The sequence below is a fragment of the Capricornis sumatraensis genome, chromosome 6, assembly GCF_032405125.1.
Source record: "Capricornis sumatraensis isolate serow.1 chromosome 6, serow.2, whole genome shotgun sequence".
NCBI lineage: Eukaryota > Metazoa > Chordata > Mammalia > Artiodactyla > Bovidae > Capricornis > Capricornis sumatraensis.
Window position 1 is genome coordinate 85680552 of NC_091074.1, and position 17036 is coordinate 85697587.

A 17036-nucleotide genomic window follows, 5' to 3' on the forward strand; every position below is an offset into this window, starting at 1 on the left:
ACTGTTGTAAAGGTGAAGAATTAGATATGGTACACACATATATACACATACTACACATGTGGATATACCTGTATAAATGCCTTGACATTTCATCAAGGCATTCATCAAAGGTTTGAAATGACACCTGTTTGACACCTGCCTTCCTGGACACAGATTGCCCGCTCAATATACCCAGCATGCCCCACACTTGGTGTTTGGAGCTCAGAGCATAGAAGATCCCATAATCCTTCAGAGCTTCTTATAAGGTCATGCATTCCATCCCCTTCGAAACAGAGACTCTGAGCTCTCCCTTGGGGCCTTGAGGACTCTGTTCATGCGGAGGCCCCTGGGACCACAACAGCCCATCTTCCACCAGGACCCCAGGGGCTTGGGAGGTAATGAGGGGGACTCCACTGCTGACCACCCAGCCCTGACTGACCTCCAACCGTGGCACAGACAGGATGAGCACAGGCTGGGGAGGAGAGAGGCTCTGAACAGCCGAAGCTCTGCTGTCCCATACAACAGTGGGGATCGGCAGCTGGGCCCACACTTACCTTGAACGATACAGGCACCCAGGTAGGCAGCATCTGAAAAGGAGCAGAGCAGTCGACCATGGAAAATATCTCTTTTAATTTGCAGGTACAAAAGGTACCTGCAATGAAAAAGGAGAAAGAGTTGCCATAAGTTTTGGCTGAGGCCTGCAAGCAGCAGAAAGATTGTTTATGTTTCATCCATCTGGGTCACCAGAACCCTACCTGCGCTGCTTGGAGGGCAAGCAGAGGAAAACTGGGAGGGGCCCCCAGAGTTCAGAAAACTTGAAGTGTCTGCAGCCACTTCCAAGAGAGACGCGGAGGACAGAGGAGAGCCACGGGGCCTAGCAGCCACCGTCCCTGGGAGAAAAGTCCCACACAATGACAACCACAGCTGCCCTCACCCCCACCAGCACCTCAGGTATAGGCTGCCTGAAATCTTGGTGGAATGAGGAGTCAAGAAACACACTCAGTCTTATGGAGACTAGTCCCAGTCAATCAACCTCAAAAAGACGTGGTTACAAGGCCAGGAAGCCAGCTTATTCTCAGTGAGAGCTGTCATCTGTTTAGTATCCTCTCCTGCCATCTTCTCCAGGTCAGACAAACCTGATTCTGAGTGACAGGGGCAGGGGTGAGGGGTCGAGGAGCAGAGGACAGAGGGTGCCGGCTCCTGTGGAAGGGTCAGCATGGTGCAGCTGCAGCATCGCAAAGACTCATTGAGAGGTAAAGTCCTTTGAATGTTAATGTTGCAGCAAACTCTATTTTTGAAAACACTGTAGCGCCAAACCAAAAAAATATGCCTGGCCTGATTCAGCTGCGGATGGGTGAGGGGCGGGGTGTCAGCTTGTCACTCCTAGCTCAGGTCATCTCACTGCTGTCCCCTCTGTTCCTCCACACCAATCATGCCCTCTTCAGATCTCCTCCTATTTCTTAGCTGGATTGATTCTTTCACTGAAGGGTCAGGCCTAGGGTCCTTATCTCTAACTTTATAGACATGTGCAGATTCTTTCTGCTTATTTTACAGTTTAAGTCGCAGAGACCAATCTTTTTCTTTTTTTTTTTCCCCAGGTTCCTGAGGCCAGGTGGGGGCAGCACCCCATCAGTTCCAGTCACTACCTCCAGAGCTCAAATAATCTCATTTTTTACTCCCTGCCATGTGTTTTGGGTGCTGCCACCCCCAGAGCCCTGGGATATGCAATTTCTGGACACTGGTTCCCTGAAAGCACACTAGATTCCCTGAAGAGTTCAGTGGCTCCCTGGTGGTTCTTCTGATGAATCTATCTCACACTTGCTTTAGGCTGAGACAGTGCTAGGCACTGGGGACACAGTGGAAGCTCAAATGACACTCTCTGTCCCCAGCTTTCTATGGAATTTTGTGCAGGACATAAAGGTAGTCCCTAATAAATTTCCTGTCTGGGTTAGTGTGCATTTTGTCAAAGGACCCATTTTGTCAAGGACCCAGAGTATCTCCATAAACTGACACCTTTTACACTTTAGTGAGCTTGTGAATTACCCAGAGATCCTGTTAGAATGTGGATTCTGGTTCAGTAGGTCTGGCTGAGGCCCAAGAGTCCAGATTTCTAATAAGCTCCCCGGTGATGCTGAGCTGCAGGTGTATGGCCCTCACTTGAGTAAAAAAGTTCTAAACCAGAGATTCTCAGCCTGACTGCACATCAGAATTACATGGGGGAGCTTTTAGACAATACCAACATGGATCCTACTCAGACCTAATTAAATCAGAATCTTGTTCCTCACCAAAATGTGTACATGAGTTTTCATAGGCACATTCTTCATCATAGCGAAGCTGAATGCCCATCAACTGATGAAAGGATAAAGAAAAGTGGTATATCCATACAATGGAATATTATTGAGCCATAAAAGGAAGGGAGTACCTACTGATTTCTGCTACAACAGGGATGAAACTTGGAAACATTAAGCTAAGTGAAAAGTCAGACATAAAAGGTGTATGGACCACATATTGTATGATTCCATTTGTATAAAATTTTCACAATAGACCAATCTACAGAGACAGAAATGCAGCTTCATAACTGCCAGGGGCCGAGGGGAGGGGAGAATGGGAAGGACCGCTTGAGTACTTGGGTTGCTGCTGGGGTGATAAAAATGTTCTGGAAGGGGATCACAGTGATGGTGACACAACTCTGGGAACATACCAAACCCCCTGAACTGTATGCTCTAATGTCTACCTAAGGGAACTAATACTTTTGAAAATCCACTACTTTTGCAGTAGTGGTTCTTGGAGGAGGGCATGGCAACCCACTCCAGTATTCTTGCCTAGAGAATCCCCATGGACAGAGGACCTGGTGGGCTGTAGTCCATGGGGTTGCAAAGAGCTGGACATGACTGAGTCACTAAGCACAGCACAGCACAAGTTCAAGTTCAAGTTCAGTCGCTCAGTCGTGTCCGACTCTTTGCGACCCCATGAATCGCAGCATGCCAGGCCTCCCTGTCCATCACCAACTCCCAGAGTTCACTCAGACTCGCGTCCATCAAGTCAATGATGCCATCCAGCCATCTCATCCTCTGTCATTCCCTTCTCCTCCTGCCCCCAATCTCTCCCAGCATCAGAGTCTTTTCCAATGAGTCAACTCCTCACATGAGGTGGCCAAAGTACTGGAGCTCCAGCTTCAGCATCATTTCCTCCAAAGAAATCCCAGGGCTGATCTCCTTGCAGTCCAAGGGACTCTCAAGAGTCTTCTCCAATACCACAGTTCAAAAGCATCAATTTGTCGCTCAGCTTTCTTCACAGTCCAACTCTCACATCCATACATGACCACTGGAAAAACCATAGCCTTGACTAGATGGACCTTTGTTGGCAAAGTAATGTCTCTGCTTTTGAATATGCTGTCTAGGTTGGTCATAAATTTTCGTGGTTCTTAAATTTTAACATGCTTTACAATTACCTGCAAAGTCACTTCAGTTGTGTCTGACTCTTTGAGACCCTGTGGACCATAGCTTGCCAAGCTCCTCTGTCCATGGGATTCTCCATGTAAGAACACTGGACTGGGTTTCCATTTCCTTCTCTAACAACTACCTGGAGTGCTTATGAAAATACAGATTGCAGGACCCCATCCCAGGCCTGGGGCAGAGACCAAGTTCCCAGGTGACGCTGTTGCTGTTAATCCAGTGACCTGACTTTGAGGACCAAGGCCCTTGTCTATTCAGAATACCAGGGTCATACAAATACTTGAGATGATGAAATCTTTCTTAAAGATTTTAAACTACCAGGCTGAATGCCATCAAGTTTCTTTGCTACATGCTGAATGTATGCATTAAACAAAAAGCATTCCTTTCCACGTTTTGGTGACTTTAGCAGTGAAAAATAGTTTCAAATAAATATTCACTCATAAATGAGAGGTTTTGGTTCTGATCCCATAACTCAGATATTGAGTCTGATGAAAGCTTCCTGAGAAAGAAAATCAGCTTTCACAACAGCTGAGATTGGGTCCTTGCTCAAATTAGCAAACTCTAGAAATAATCATGGATTATTATGGGTTCCACATAATCCACTGAGCCTTGCAAATGGCTTCAGGTTCAGATACTCATTTTTTAATGTAACAGTCACCACAAAACAACAATAATAACCCATTTACATTTAGTCTCACCCCTCCCTGAATGAAAGAATTAAGCAATGAAAACACAAGAGGATTGGGGCCACACATTATTATGTCACCATTAATGATATACTTCTCCGTCTAGTATGAATTTAAAGATGGCTCTTACCAAAAAATTTTAAAGCAATATGCTTTTATTGCATTCAATTGTATATAGCATTTACTTAAGCCCTAGAAATCCAAAAAATTGTAAAGTGACTATGTAAATGGAGAGATAAAAAGGTTAGAAAATTATTTCAAATGTCCTTCTTGGTGAACTATTCTTGTTGTTTTGCTCTTTTAAAACTGCTTCTCTTTCTCAGTGTTTATTTACACCTAAGCCTGGTCGTAAATGTTATCTTAGCTTCTCATTTATTAAATTCTTCTTAAATTTTAGATTAACTTATGATAAAATAACTTATCAAACAAGAAAAACTAAACTCTTTCAAGATGATAGGGTTTAAGTCATTCCACAGTTTGCAGATGCCTTTCAAATTCTAAGGACAGTGTTAACTCAGAAAAGCCCATTTCTACCTGTGCAAGGACACAGTATTATCTTAATTTCCATCAGAGACATAAAAATATTCCACTATTAAGACCTGAGCTATTCAGACAAAAGTAGGAAAATGCTAGCAAATTTAACTAAGAGGGATTTAACTGGAGTTAGTAACTAAAACTTTGTACCCTTTCACTTTCAAAAGGGGCTTTTCTCAACATCAACAACAAAAATACATCCTTAATTTATATTGTGATACATATTCAATTTTTATCCTCCAGAAAAGATTTTAAAGAAAACAAGTGACAAAAGTGAGCCATTTTGGCCCCCTGATAAAATAATGCCTGGCATGAGTATTTGATTTGATCTTCCTAATTACACTGTTAGCACCCAGAGGGCAGGCCAAATATCTTCAAATATGTCTCTCTCTCTATTTATGTAAGTAGCTCATACAGCCCTTGCAGATAGCAGAACTGAGGAAGAACTTAACAAATAAATGATTAAATTTTTCAAGCCAAAAGCAGGCTGAAGCCACATACAATTTGATTCTATTTGCATGAAATGTCCAAAACAGGTAAATACATAGAGACAGAAAGCAGATGAGTGGTTTCCTGGGCCAGGGGGATGAGAGAGTGAGTAGTAACTGCTCATGGGTATGAGCTTTCTGGGGGTCAAGGGGATGATGACATGCTCTGGAACTAGATAATGGTGATGGTTGCCCAACCATGGTGAATGTGCTTAATGGCACTGAATTGTGCACTTTGAAACAACGAAAAATAATTTGTTACATGAATTTTGTCTTAATTTTTTAAAAAGACAGGCCAGATTGCAAAATGCCAACCACCACTTACGATGTCCATCATCTCCTTTCCCCTGGATACCCCGCCCCGCCCCCAAGCACAAACCTCCACCAATGGCTTTGCACAAATTACTAATAGAGAAAGGCTCCCTTCCAATGTCACCCTTTGCCAGTATGGTGGAGCCTGACTGGCCCCTCATGGAGAATAAGATAACACAACCCCCAAGAACCTTACATGTGCCTCTGCACACAATGATCAGGGCCAACTGCCTTTGCTTCTCTTCTGCGTTTGGACCCACACAGATTATTCTGAAAAGACTAGAGGGAACAACTTTTTACACTCATCAAATCAAAGCCTCATTAAGAACTAAGCATCAAATCAAAGCCTCATTAAGAACTAAGCACTAAGAGCATGGGCTCTTCTTATCCACCGAGTTGGCCCTCCTGGGACTCCGCTCAGTGGCACTGCCACGGCTGCTTGTGAAACCTCCAGAAGGTAGACTATTTGCATGTGGCTGCGGCAGAAAGGGACAAGAATTGGGGGAGGCCCAAGAACTAGAAAATACAAATAGCTGGGCTGAGAACACTCCACAAGGAGAGGGTAGCTGGCTCCACAGTTGGTCATTTAGCAAGTGGAATGTGGAATGACAAACATTCCATTCTGTCAAGGGATTTTTTCCCTTCCAGAAAATCTTAGATCCCCAAGATAAGTCCTAGGGGCTGCACTAGCTATGAATTTGCCCATATCCTAAAGACAGTCATCTTCTGTTTATTTTTAGCAACCCACTGTCAGATGTTTTCAGGGAGCAGCTCCTCCTTATACCCACTGCTTTTTTGCACAGTTAATTACACTCCTAATGACAACGGTTTGAAAAATCCCAAGACAATTAAGTGCAAGAGAAACAATTCCAAGCCAAATACTGAGCTGAGGTGCCTGCTTGGTGGAGATGCTCTGCTCTAGGAGGAAGACTCAGCGGCCCTGGCTTTGGTTCAGGGGGCACGTTAAACATACAAACAAACAAGCAAAATACCTGGTGAGCTCTTCTTTAATCTTCAAGGGTTCATGTGGGTAGAATTTCACTCTAAAGCACATGGTGTATGGTGGATGAGCTGAAACATCATAAAGAAACAGCATGAGAAAAGCAGCAAAGACCATGAACTCAAGCACACACAGGCGAGTCAGCCATGCAGCCTTTCATCGAGCCTGGGGGGAGCGGGAGGAGGATTTTCTGAAAGAAGAAGAAACAAAGCAACAGTGACCACAAAACTCAATGGAAATGCTTGACAAGACACCTAAAGCAAACTAGGATACGGGCAACCTGGTCAGTCAGTACAGCTTTCCATGTCACGGCTCCTTCCTTCTCTCCAGGCCACAGCTTCAAATAACATTTTCTCTTCCACTTCTTTCCACTCTCTTCTGACACATACATTGTTCATAAGTACCACTCAGGATTTTGGCCTAGTGAAATATTTTTTTTAGCCTGTGAGATGGAAAAATGTCACCATACATGACTAGTTTTCCCAAAGTGATAGTGCCTTTGAACTAAAATCAAGATTCTTAAAATGCAGTCTGCCATGTACAGATCCTACTCTGTATAATTTTCACTATTATTTTAGTGTTATCTATCAATGAGGCAGTCGCTTGCCTGAAAAGAAACACTTTTATAACTTCTTAATTTGTCTGAATCAAGATGGCTATATGTAGACTGAAATTCTGGTTGAGGTTTATTGATTCTAAAATGTACTAATTGCATTAAAACATCCAGAACTCAATAAGCTCCCAAGGGGATTCTATAGGATTTCTGATACCTTTAATTATAAGACCACTGTTGACTTGCAATATTAACCTAATAAATGCATACAAGTATCATAAGATACATTTAAATTTCAGTTAATATACAAAATGAGCATCTTAAAATCAAAGAAGTACGATTGTTAGTATTATTATTTCTATGGACCTGACATTATTATTTGTCTCTGAATCATGATGATGCTTGACATCATCTCTGAGTTTATATCCAAATGTGACTATGAAACAGCACTCTCTTCTGTCTCAAATCTTCTTTCATAATAAGCAGGGGTTAAATCACCAGTCAATTCTATAACATCTGGGACTATTCTGTATGTAGACAAATTCTTTATGTAGAAAGGACTATCAGTATCAAAAATGAATGTATAATGAGGATAATTTAATCTGGAAAATAATTATTTAAAACAGTTTGAAAGAAAGCATCCAAGTCCCAGGAAAACATAACAGCATCTTGCTAGGTATCTCCCCAAATAAAAACTGATTAAAAATACACACGCACACACACAGGTGTCAGAACCCTTTACTCAATGCTCCACTTTTCCACCAGAAACTAGCAAATTTCTTAACTGAGTTGTTTGACTTGACTTAACTGTTTAACTGACCGTGTGTTCCCTACATTTAAGAATGCCAGTCTAGGTTTGATACAGGATACAGGATGCTTGGGGCTGGTGCACTGGGATGACCCAGAGAGCTGATATGGGGAGGGTAGTGGGAGGGGGGTTCAGGATTGGGAACTCATGTACACCAGTGGCGGATTCATGTCACTGTATGGCAAAACCAATACAGTATTATAAAGTAAAATAATAATAATAATAAATAAAATAAATAAAAAGAAAGGGAGCATTTTTCTGGAGCACTAGGGGAAAATGTACACCTCTTATACAGCAAAAAATGAAGAAAAACACAAATGGATACTCGGTTTTGATACAAAATATTTTATCTTTACATGTTCCCCAGGTTTTTTTCAATTTGTTTAAATCATCTCTAAAAAATGAAAACTACTAGTGTTTTTAATGATAAAATGTGTCCTTAATAGAAAGATTGAGACAGTTGTTATACAAGCAACAGAACAAAAAAGAAAACGGCATTTAAAAAAGGCTTTTTCTCTTTTCTTTCTTCCTTCTTTTATTAAAGTCCTCAAAATTAATACGTTTAAGCACAACCAATGAAGCTAGATAGACAGATGATAGAGAGATGAAAGACAGATAGACAGATGGATACTGATAGAGAGACAGATGAGCCTTCCCCTTTCACTTTCCTTCACTCTTGTCTCCATTCCTGCCCTTTCTGTCCCCCAGCTCCCCACCCCACCCCAGACTCGCCAACCACTGTTAACAACCACTTCATCTCTATGTTTCTCCACTTTTGCCATTCTCACACATGATTACACACATAAGTAATTTTTTCATTTATTCTCACAAAATGAGATCATACTATGTATGTTTCTCTTATCTCATTCAACTATCTTGCCCATCCATCTAGGACATTAGGTACAGATCTAACTCACTGTCTATAACAATTGCATAACAGTTCATATGATACACTAGAATTTATTCATCTATTCTTTTTTAATTATTCAGGTTGTTCCAACATTATAATACATGCATTCTATAATGTATACTATATATATTATTGATATATATAATGAGTTATATCATTAAATGCAAGTGTTTTTATTCCATATAACATTAACTATTTCATATATTATTAAATATATATATTTTAATATAGACTCCCAATATTTGAATTTGGGGGAATAAAATCAGCTGGCTGAAGGCAAATAGAGAAAAGGAGGCTCACAGAAGGTAGACCCAAATGAGAGCTGTCATTTTCTCTTCTACCTGGTCAGCGTATTTCCTTGCCATGCCCTAGGCTGGCTTCAATAGGTATCTGAGCTAATTGGATACAAACTGGGATTTGCATTCCTCCTAAGGGATCACGCAGTGAGGCTCAGAGGTGGTCCCCAGGCAGCCATCTTTGAATTCCATGACTGTAGGCAAGCCTTTCAGCCATCCTTGTTCCAAGACCTGAGGCTTCAGAATGATCTAATGCTTCTCCCACATGGAGAGCCCTTCCATCATTTGAAGACACAGCTCAAGGTCCTTCTGAGCCTTTTCTAAAATAAACATCCTTAGGGACTTGCCTGGTGGTCCAGGGGTTAAGAATCTGCCTTCCAATGCAAGGGATGTGAGTTCTATCCCTGGTCAGGGAACCAAGATTCCCAGATGCTGTGGGGCAACTAAGTGTGCACACCACAACTAGAGAGCCCATAAACCACAACTGCTGTGCCCAGGTGCCACAGCTAGAGGAGATGGCACGCTGCAATCAAAAGCTCACACTGCCAAAAAATTAATACAAATAAAATAAAATAAATATCCCCAGTTCTTGTAACTGCTCCTCATATGCGAGTTTTGAGTGCCCTCACCCTGGATATATTTCTGCCTCCTCTGTGCTTCCTCAAGCTTGGAGCCCCAGCGGTTGCCAGAGCTGCTCAGGTGAGGGGACCATCACAGGCTTCGAACATAACTGTTGAACATAACTGTTGCTCCCTATCAACAGCCTCCTCTCAGTGCTGATTCACTCTGAGTTTACAGCAGACCAACAGCTGTAATTCTTTTCATACATGTTGCTGCTAAGTCAGACAGAAAAAGTCACTAAGCTCCTGCCATCTCCCCCTCCATTTTCTGGGATGTGATCATGGAAGAAATTAATACAAGGTTCCAGTGGTAGGCTCACCAATAGACCCCTTATCAGAGAAGGGATGCCAAGCAGATAGCAGAAGAATCAGGAGGCGGCATTTTTTTTGTTTTTTAATATTTTTATTTGTTTAATTTTTGACCAGGTTGGGTCTTCATTGCTGTACAGGCTTTTCTCTAGTTATGGAGAGCAGGGGCTACTCTCTGGTTGTGGTGCTAGCTTCTCGTTGCAGAGGCTTCTCTCGTTGTGGAGCGCAGGCTCTAGGGTGCTTAGGCTTTAGTAGTTGCCGCTCCTGGCCTCTAGAGCACAGGCTCAATAGTTGTGGTGCACAGGCTTAGTTGCTTTATAGCATACAGGATCTTCCCAGATCAGGGATAGAACCTGTGTCTCCTGCATTGCCACGCGGATTCTTTACCATTAAACCACCAGGGAAGCCTAGAGGCAGCACTTTTCAAGTCTGAAATTTTCTACCCGTTTTTTTCTACCATCATATATACCCCCACTGTGGTCTCATATTGATCCAGCATCATTGGCCCTGTGTTGCCAACAAAAGAAAAAAATTTTCCTATAGGTTAAAAGAAGTGCATGATCTTGACATAATGAACCGCAGGTAGTAGCAGGCTTCTCCTTAGAGAACACACTGAAGGCTGTGGATGCAAAATTATATTATAGAGCAAGAAGTAAAGCCAAGGAATGCTCCTTCACAGGGCTGGAAGAAGCTGAAAAGATAAATCATTTTCCCCTAAAATGTTGATGACAAGATTTATGAGGGTTTGGACCTACACGTGTTATTCAGCTTTCCAACCTCAGAGTTGCTTATTGATAAAGGATTAGTTCTCTCCCTGTCTAGATGAATGAACGAATGATGGTGCCCAACCTCTGAGGCAGATGTTAAGGTGAACAGCCATGTGCTGCTATCACATTCATCCCATTAGAACACTGGTCTAGAAGGTCCAAGGTCTGAGTCACTACAGCGATTTCTAGGATTTCTATTTTGAACAATCTCAAGTCCTACAAATCAATCTCTGCCCTTCAACAGCTGGAACAGATTCAGGGACTCTGGAGTTGGTTACAATAGCTACTTCTAGTGGGAGGATTAATTAAAATCAACAAAAATTTTGAGTACCTCCTAGGTATCAGGCACAGGTTTGGATATAAACAAAAAATTCTGTCTTCATGGAGAACACATTCTAGTGGGATAAACAGGTATAAAATGAAAATAAATAAATGAAATATGTAGGACATTTGAAGCTCATAACTGCTATGGAGAAGAATAAAGAATTTAAGGGGAGAGGGAAGACCATCCCCATCCCTGTTACCTTTTCTCATCTCCACATAAGCAAATCCCCCAACCTAAGTGCAATTCTCTTTATTACCTTCTAGAAAATTAAACAAGGGGAGAAATACAATTATGTAAAATTTTGAATCATTAAACCCAAATATGTTGGCAGTGGTTTAGGGTCAAAAGCTCAGCTTTGGAGCACTGGCAGACACCCCACCAGCTGCATAAATGCTGGAAAAGGAGCTTTTCCAGGCTCCAGCTGACAGCTGGCATGTGCTCCCCAGGATTAGTCTAAGGTCAAATCCTCTTGTGGAGATGAGCCCACTCCCTTCGTCTAGCAGCTCAGTCTCTCTACTATTCCAGCTTCCATGCCTTATTCTTAAGCTACAGAGAAAGAGGAATAGGGTAAAAGATGGCACTTATCTGCCCAAACATTTGGTTCAGAAGTGGAATCGGAAATGTCTGATGAAGGAGCTATCTATAGAACAAGAAATACCCAACAGAGAGGTAACATGTAGGCAGTAACGCCTACGCTCTGCTCGGGGCCCTTCCCCGACAGTGTCATCATGAAAAGCCACTATGTGGCTTTACTACATGGGGCACCCCACAGGGGACAACACCCTTGTTCACTTCTACTGTGGTACTAAGGCTCTGGCATCAGTGATAGAAGCACACAGGATGACGGGAAACCCAAGCCCACCAGGAGTGCTCAAACCTCAAAAGAGACTTCAGACAGTGATCTTAAGCAAGACACTTAACGTCTCTGTTTCCTGCTTTGGAAGAGGGAACAGCACTGGGGGGCATGTCAACCTCCCCAGAGGTGTTTGGACAGATCCAGCGGGTTCTTGGTACACACACATGGCACAGCATCCCAACAAAGTTCACATTTAGGTAAGCACTCCTAACAGAAGAACAGAAGGAAAAGGAAGGCTGGATATGGGAGGGAAGGGAAGAAGACTGAATTGCACTTAAGTCAACAGCTGAAAAGCATTTACTCAGCCATGTAAGTGCTAAAAATGAGAACATCACTGAGGAGCAGAGTAGGGAAAAATGTAAAATCCACTTTAAAATGCTGGGAGCAGGTAATCGCCCCAAGAACAGCAGGGCTCCTCTGGCACAACCCTTTGTTACCCGCCAGACAAAGGCTGGGGAGGCCAAGTGCCACCGCAGGGAAGCTCAGGGGCTCCTTTTTTGCATCAGCAGATCCCAGGGCATTGTCATTTGGGTGGTTTGTTAACAGTGAGAACATGGGGAGAGGAACAACCGTTTATAAAGCAGAGACAGACTTCATCTCCACTTTGAGATCTTGCCCGGAAATGAGGATAGGGATAAGAAACGATTAGGTGAGCAGCCTCCCTGGTGAAAATGCAAATAAAAAAAAGACTTTCTATTTTTAATCAGCATGCAAACATGTTAAGTCGCTTCAGTCCTATTCGACCCTGTGTGATCCTATGGAGTGTAGCCTGCCAGACTCCTCTGTCCATGGAATTCTCCAGGAAAGAGTACTGGAGTGGGTTGCCCTTCCCATCTCCAGGGATTTTTAACCAGTAACCATCCTCAAATCTTGTAAAAATAAATAGGTGAAACTTTTTTTTGGCTGGTGAAACATACCTCAGCAATTTTTCTTAAAATACAGTGGTCTTCCTCCAATCATTATAAAGAACAATAGAAAAACATAACTTTGGGAACGTACATATAAACTCATGTTCCTTCTCATGCACATTTTGGCTGACAGCTATGAACCACCCCACCACACACCTCCCCCACCCCAACTCTGTTCAACAGCAGTTAAAGCATAGCACCCATGGCTCCAACAGGCATTTGTCAGGACAGTACTTATACCTAAGAATGTGTCTCTCATGCCTCCCTCTGGGACTCTTGAAAACAGAAGTGTAGTCCATTTTTCAGACTTTCAGACTCTGGAAAAACCACTGCAAAGGGTTTGGTGTTGCAGAAAGGACCCCTAGCACTGCAAGTAAGAGGCTTACTTTTCAAAGGACATCAGGCAGGCATCAGGGGTCCTTGGCCTGTTCAGCACAACTGACACCTTTTTATTCCTAATCAAAAGTCCCTCCCAGGTCCTTTCAGGGGCTTTAGCTTGAGAGCTAAGGGCCACACCCCACGTCTCCATTGGGCAGCAGTGCAAAGGGACACTGATGAGCCACGTTCGGTGATGAAACAGCTCGGGAGCACATGCTCTTTCTGAGTATGTGGAAAAAGGCGCTGTGTGCCGAAAGGGCAAAGCATTACTCATAACAAACTGTAACTCAAATGAACCAGCCACAGAGAACTGCTCTCTTAACAACTGCTCTCTTCTAGTTGGAAATGATTATTACCATTAAGTGACAACTGTTACTATCATCATCAACGGCACAGGTAATCCCTCCATCCCTCTTTGACTGAAATGACATGCAGCAGCCTCCAAGATGTTACTGGTACTGCACCTCCTCTACTTCCAAAGCAGAGATTAAAAACATTTCTTTAACTCATCTTCCTCCTGTTCTAACTCTCTCTCTTGTTTTAATCACACACACACACAGGCACAGGCACATCCACACCCACACACACACCCACACCCGCATGGGGAGAATGAAGTCACCCTCTCAGCACTCTTTTAGGGGACACTGGAGTGCTGAGCAGCTGCCTCACAAATACTTGTTCTTGGAATTCTCTGACTGCCTGTGCTGCACAGGAGAAGCTCCATCAGGGACTTTGATATTCAACATGCCTAATCTCAAGTTCACCATTTGAACAAATTGGTATAAACTTAAAACTCTCAACTTTCATTTCCTCATCTGCAAAATGGGGATAAGAATGCAACCAACCACCTAAAAGTAAGGATCTGTGCAATTTCTCTATAAAGGATAAGAGAGTAATTATTTTTCACTTTGCTGGCATCATGGCAGCTATCTCAACTACTTCCATCAGAAGTTGCAGGGTAGAAGCAACCACAGACATGATGTAAACAAATGGCATGATGTGTTCTAATAAAACACTGAAATCTGAATTTAATACACATGTCACAAAATATTCTTTCCTTCTGACCATTTAAAAATATGAAACCTACTCCCAGCCTATGGTATGGCCATACAAAACCAGAGGGCAGGTTGGGTCTGGCCCAGAGGTCCTGTTAACAGAGACCATGATGAGGATGACACCAGTTCATGAAGTAGAGTGCCCAGCAGACTGCCTGAGACCTTCACACTCAAACCAGAGGAGTTACTATCACCCTAGAGGTTGAAGAAGAAACCCATGTGGATGTCGTAGAGTCTTTTAACTTGACCTAAGTCATATATCTTGGTTCAAAGGGAGAGAGGGGGACTGTCATTTCTTAGGAAGGAGTAGGGATGGAATACTCATGAAATAGGTGCCCAGATGAAGAGCTATTTGGCAGTTCTGCTTCTAAAAAGGAACTTTGCTGCCTGGGACTAGGGTGCAGGACCTGAGAATTTCAGTCAAAAAAAGTTAGTAAAAGTACATGAAACCGAAGGCAGGAGATCCAGGTGCCTGCTTGCTGCAGATGTTGTGTAACTCACTGGCCCCTCAGGAGTAATGTTGGTTGGTATAAATCAACTAGTAATAATAATTATTATTATTATAACAGCAAAATGCAAAATTACTTATGTAACTTGGTACTGAGATGTTTTTTCTTACCACAAAAATGCATCTAAAAATGAGGCATTATAAAGTATTTCCAGCCAAAGGGAAACAAATGAATAGAGCTTTCCTAACCCAGTTGACCCAGATTTGAACCACCTCTAGGATTCATATACCAAGCATGGACTCTCTTGGCCCATCACAATTATCATTTCGACTTTTGTGCTGCCAACACATGAAGTTTTGAATCACATCACCCATTATGAAACAACATGGGCACTCTGGAAGGAGAAAGGAAGCCCTGAAAGTATCTCCCTGGTGCCATAAAGGCTTCCGCTGGAGGATGCTCCTTTTCCTCCACTTTCTCCACCATTCCTGCCACATTCCCTCTCTTCCATAAGAAGTGCTGGGTCATCCCCAAAGCATAACATTGTACTCAGTCAAAGTGACATCCATGTCACCACCAACCACACTATTAAAAATTAGAAACCCATGGCTTACCAAACGTGCAAATCAATTAGAATTGTACATTATAAATTTTAGGTATTTTGTCATTACTTTTGTTATCATTATTTCTATCCATGCTGTGAAATAAAGAAAGAACACAATGTGGAAATTATTTATAGGCCCAAACTGCCTATAAATGGACTTTTTCAGAGAAGGATCAAAAAAAAAAGAAGAAGTTTTAGATGAAATAGTCAAACCTGGGAGAAAGAAAGACAGTTGGCCAAACCTACTAAGCTATGATGAGAATAAAAAAAACCTGCCCCTAAAGCTGGAAAGAAGCACTGGAGAGAAGAAAACTGAAGAGGGCGAAACCAGCCAAAACTAAACCACAGCAGCTGGGGACTTAGTGTTACGCACTTGACTGATGCAAGGGGTTTTGTTCAGATGTGTGAGTTTTACTTTGTCTTTAAAGAATATGGCAGTTTGAATTCTTCTGCCTGCTCTCTAAAAGGAGCAGTTTGGTTCTAGACAACAAGCATTTATTATGAACTTACCACTTGCAGAGGCTTATAGTAAGCCATGGACCAAGTAAAGAAATCTTCCAAACTAAATACTAGGGATTAGATGCGTATATCTATATGCCTGAGGACAACAGGCCAGGTTGCCCCAAAAGATCTAGAGATGGGGCTACAGTCCAAGGCGTGTTTGAAGAAGTAAAATGTTTGAAGTTTTACTGTCAGAACATATGATCAAGGTCAACAAAGAATAACACATATACAAAGGAGAAGAAATGAGCCACAAAACAAAATCATGAAGGCTACCCAAACAGTAAATAGGAATGATAAAGGGTGTGGGAAATCTAAATTGGGGTGCTTGGTGCAGTGAGCTGGGTAGTGTAACCCCCAAATTTCATAGAAACCTGAAATCCCTGAATGTGACCTCATTTGGAAACAGGGTCTTTGAAGATGCAATTAATTAAGATGAGGTCATTATGGGTTAGCCTGTGTGCATGTGTGCTAAGTCGCTTCAGTTGGGTCCAGCTCTGTGCAATGCTATGGACTGTAGCTCACCAGGCTCCTCTGTCCATGGGATTTTCCAGGTAAGAATACTGGAGCAGGTTGCCATGCCTTTCTCCAGGGGATCTTCTCAGCCCAGGGACTGAACCCAAGTCTCACGTCTTACCACCAGTGCCACCCGGGAAGCCCCATACTGGGTTAGGGTGAGCCCTAAATCCAGTGACTGATATCTTTTATAAAAGATGGAGGGGGAAATTGAGATACAGACACAGAGAAACATAAGGAGAAGGCAATGTGAAAATGGAGGCAGACACTGGAGTGAGGCAGCCTCAAGCTGAGGAAGGAACGCCAAGGCTGGCCAGCGATCTTCAAGAGTGAGAGGAGCCTTCAGAGGGAGTATGGCCCTGTTGACACCTCGACTTCAGACTTCTAGCCTTCAGAACTGTGGCAGAATCAATTTCTATTGTTTTAAACCAGCCGTTGTATGGTACTTTGTTTTCGCAGCCTTAGGAACTAATAGCAAAGGGAATAATTGGAAGAGTATAATTATCATCCAAATGAGTCCCATGACTGGGTATGGACCTGTGGCTGTTCTCCTGTTCCTGACACTAGAGCAAAATCTATGCTTCTGGTGTATGCGTGCACGCAGAGTTTCTCAGTCGTGTCCAACTCTTTGCAATCCCATGGACTGTAGCCCACCAGGCTCCTCTGCCCATGGAATTTCCAAGGCAAGAATACTGGAGTGGGTTGCCATGCCTTCCTCCAGGGGATC

The 17036-nt window shown here is 42.8% G+C and overlaps 1 protein-coding gene across 1 annotated transcript in view; it reads right to left on the reverse strand.

The window, feature by feature from the left end:
* The window catches only part of FRMD3 (FERM domain containing 3), a 339467-nt gene that overhangs the window by 116806 nt on the left and 205625 nt on the right, over positions 1 to 17036 (reverse strand). The window contains exons 4-5 of the mRNA XM_068974120.1: positions 6447 to 6525; positions 534 to 631 (exon numbers count right to left, since the gene is read on the reverse strand). Of these exons, the coding sequence (XP_068830221.1) occupies positions 534 to 631; positions 6447 to 6525 (177 nt within the window). The remainder of the gene's footprint in view (positions 1 to 533; positions 632 to 6446; positions 6526 to 17036) is intronic.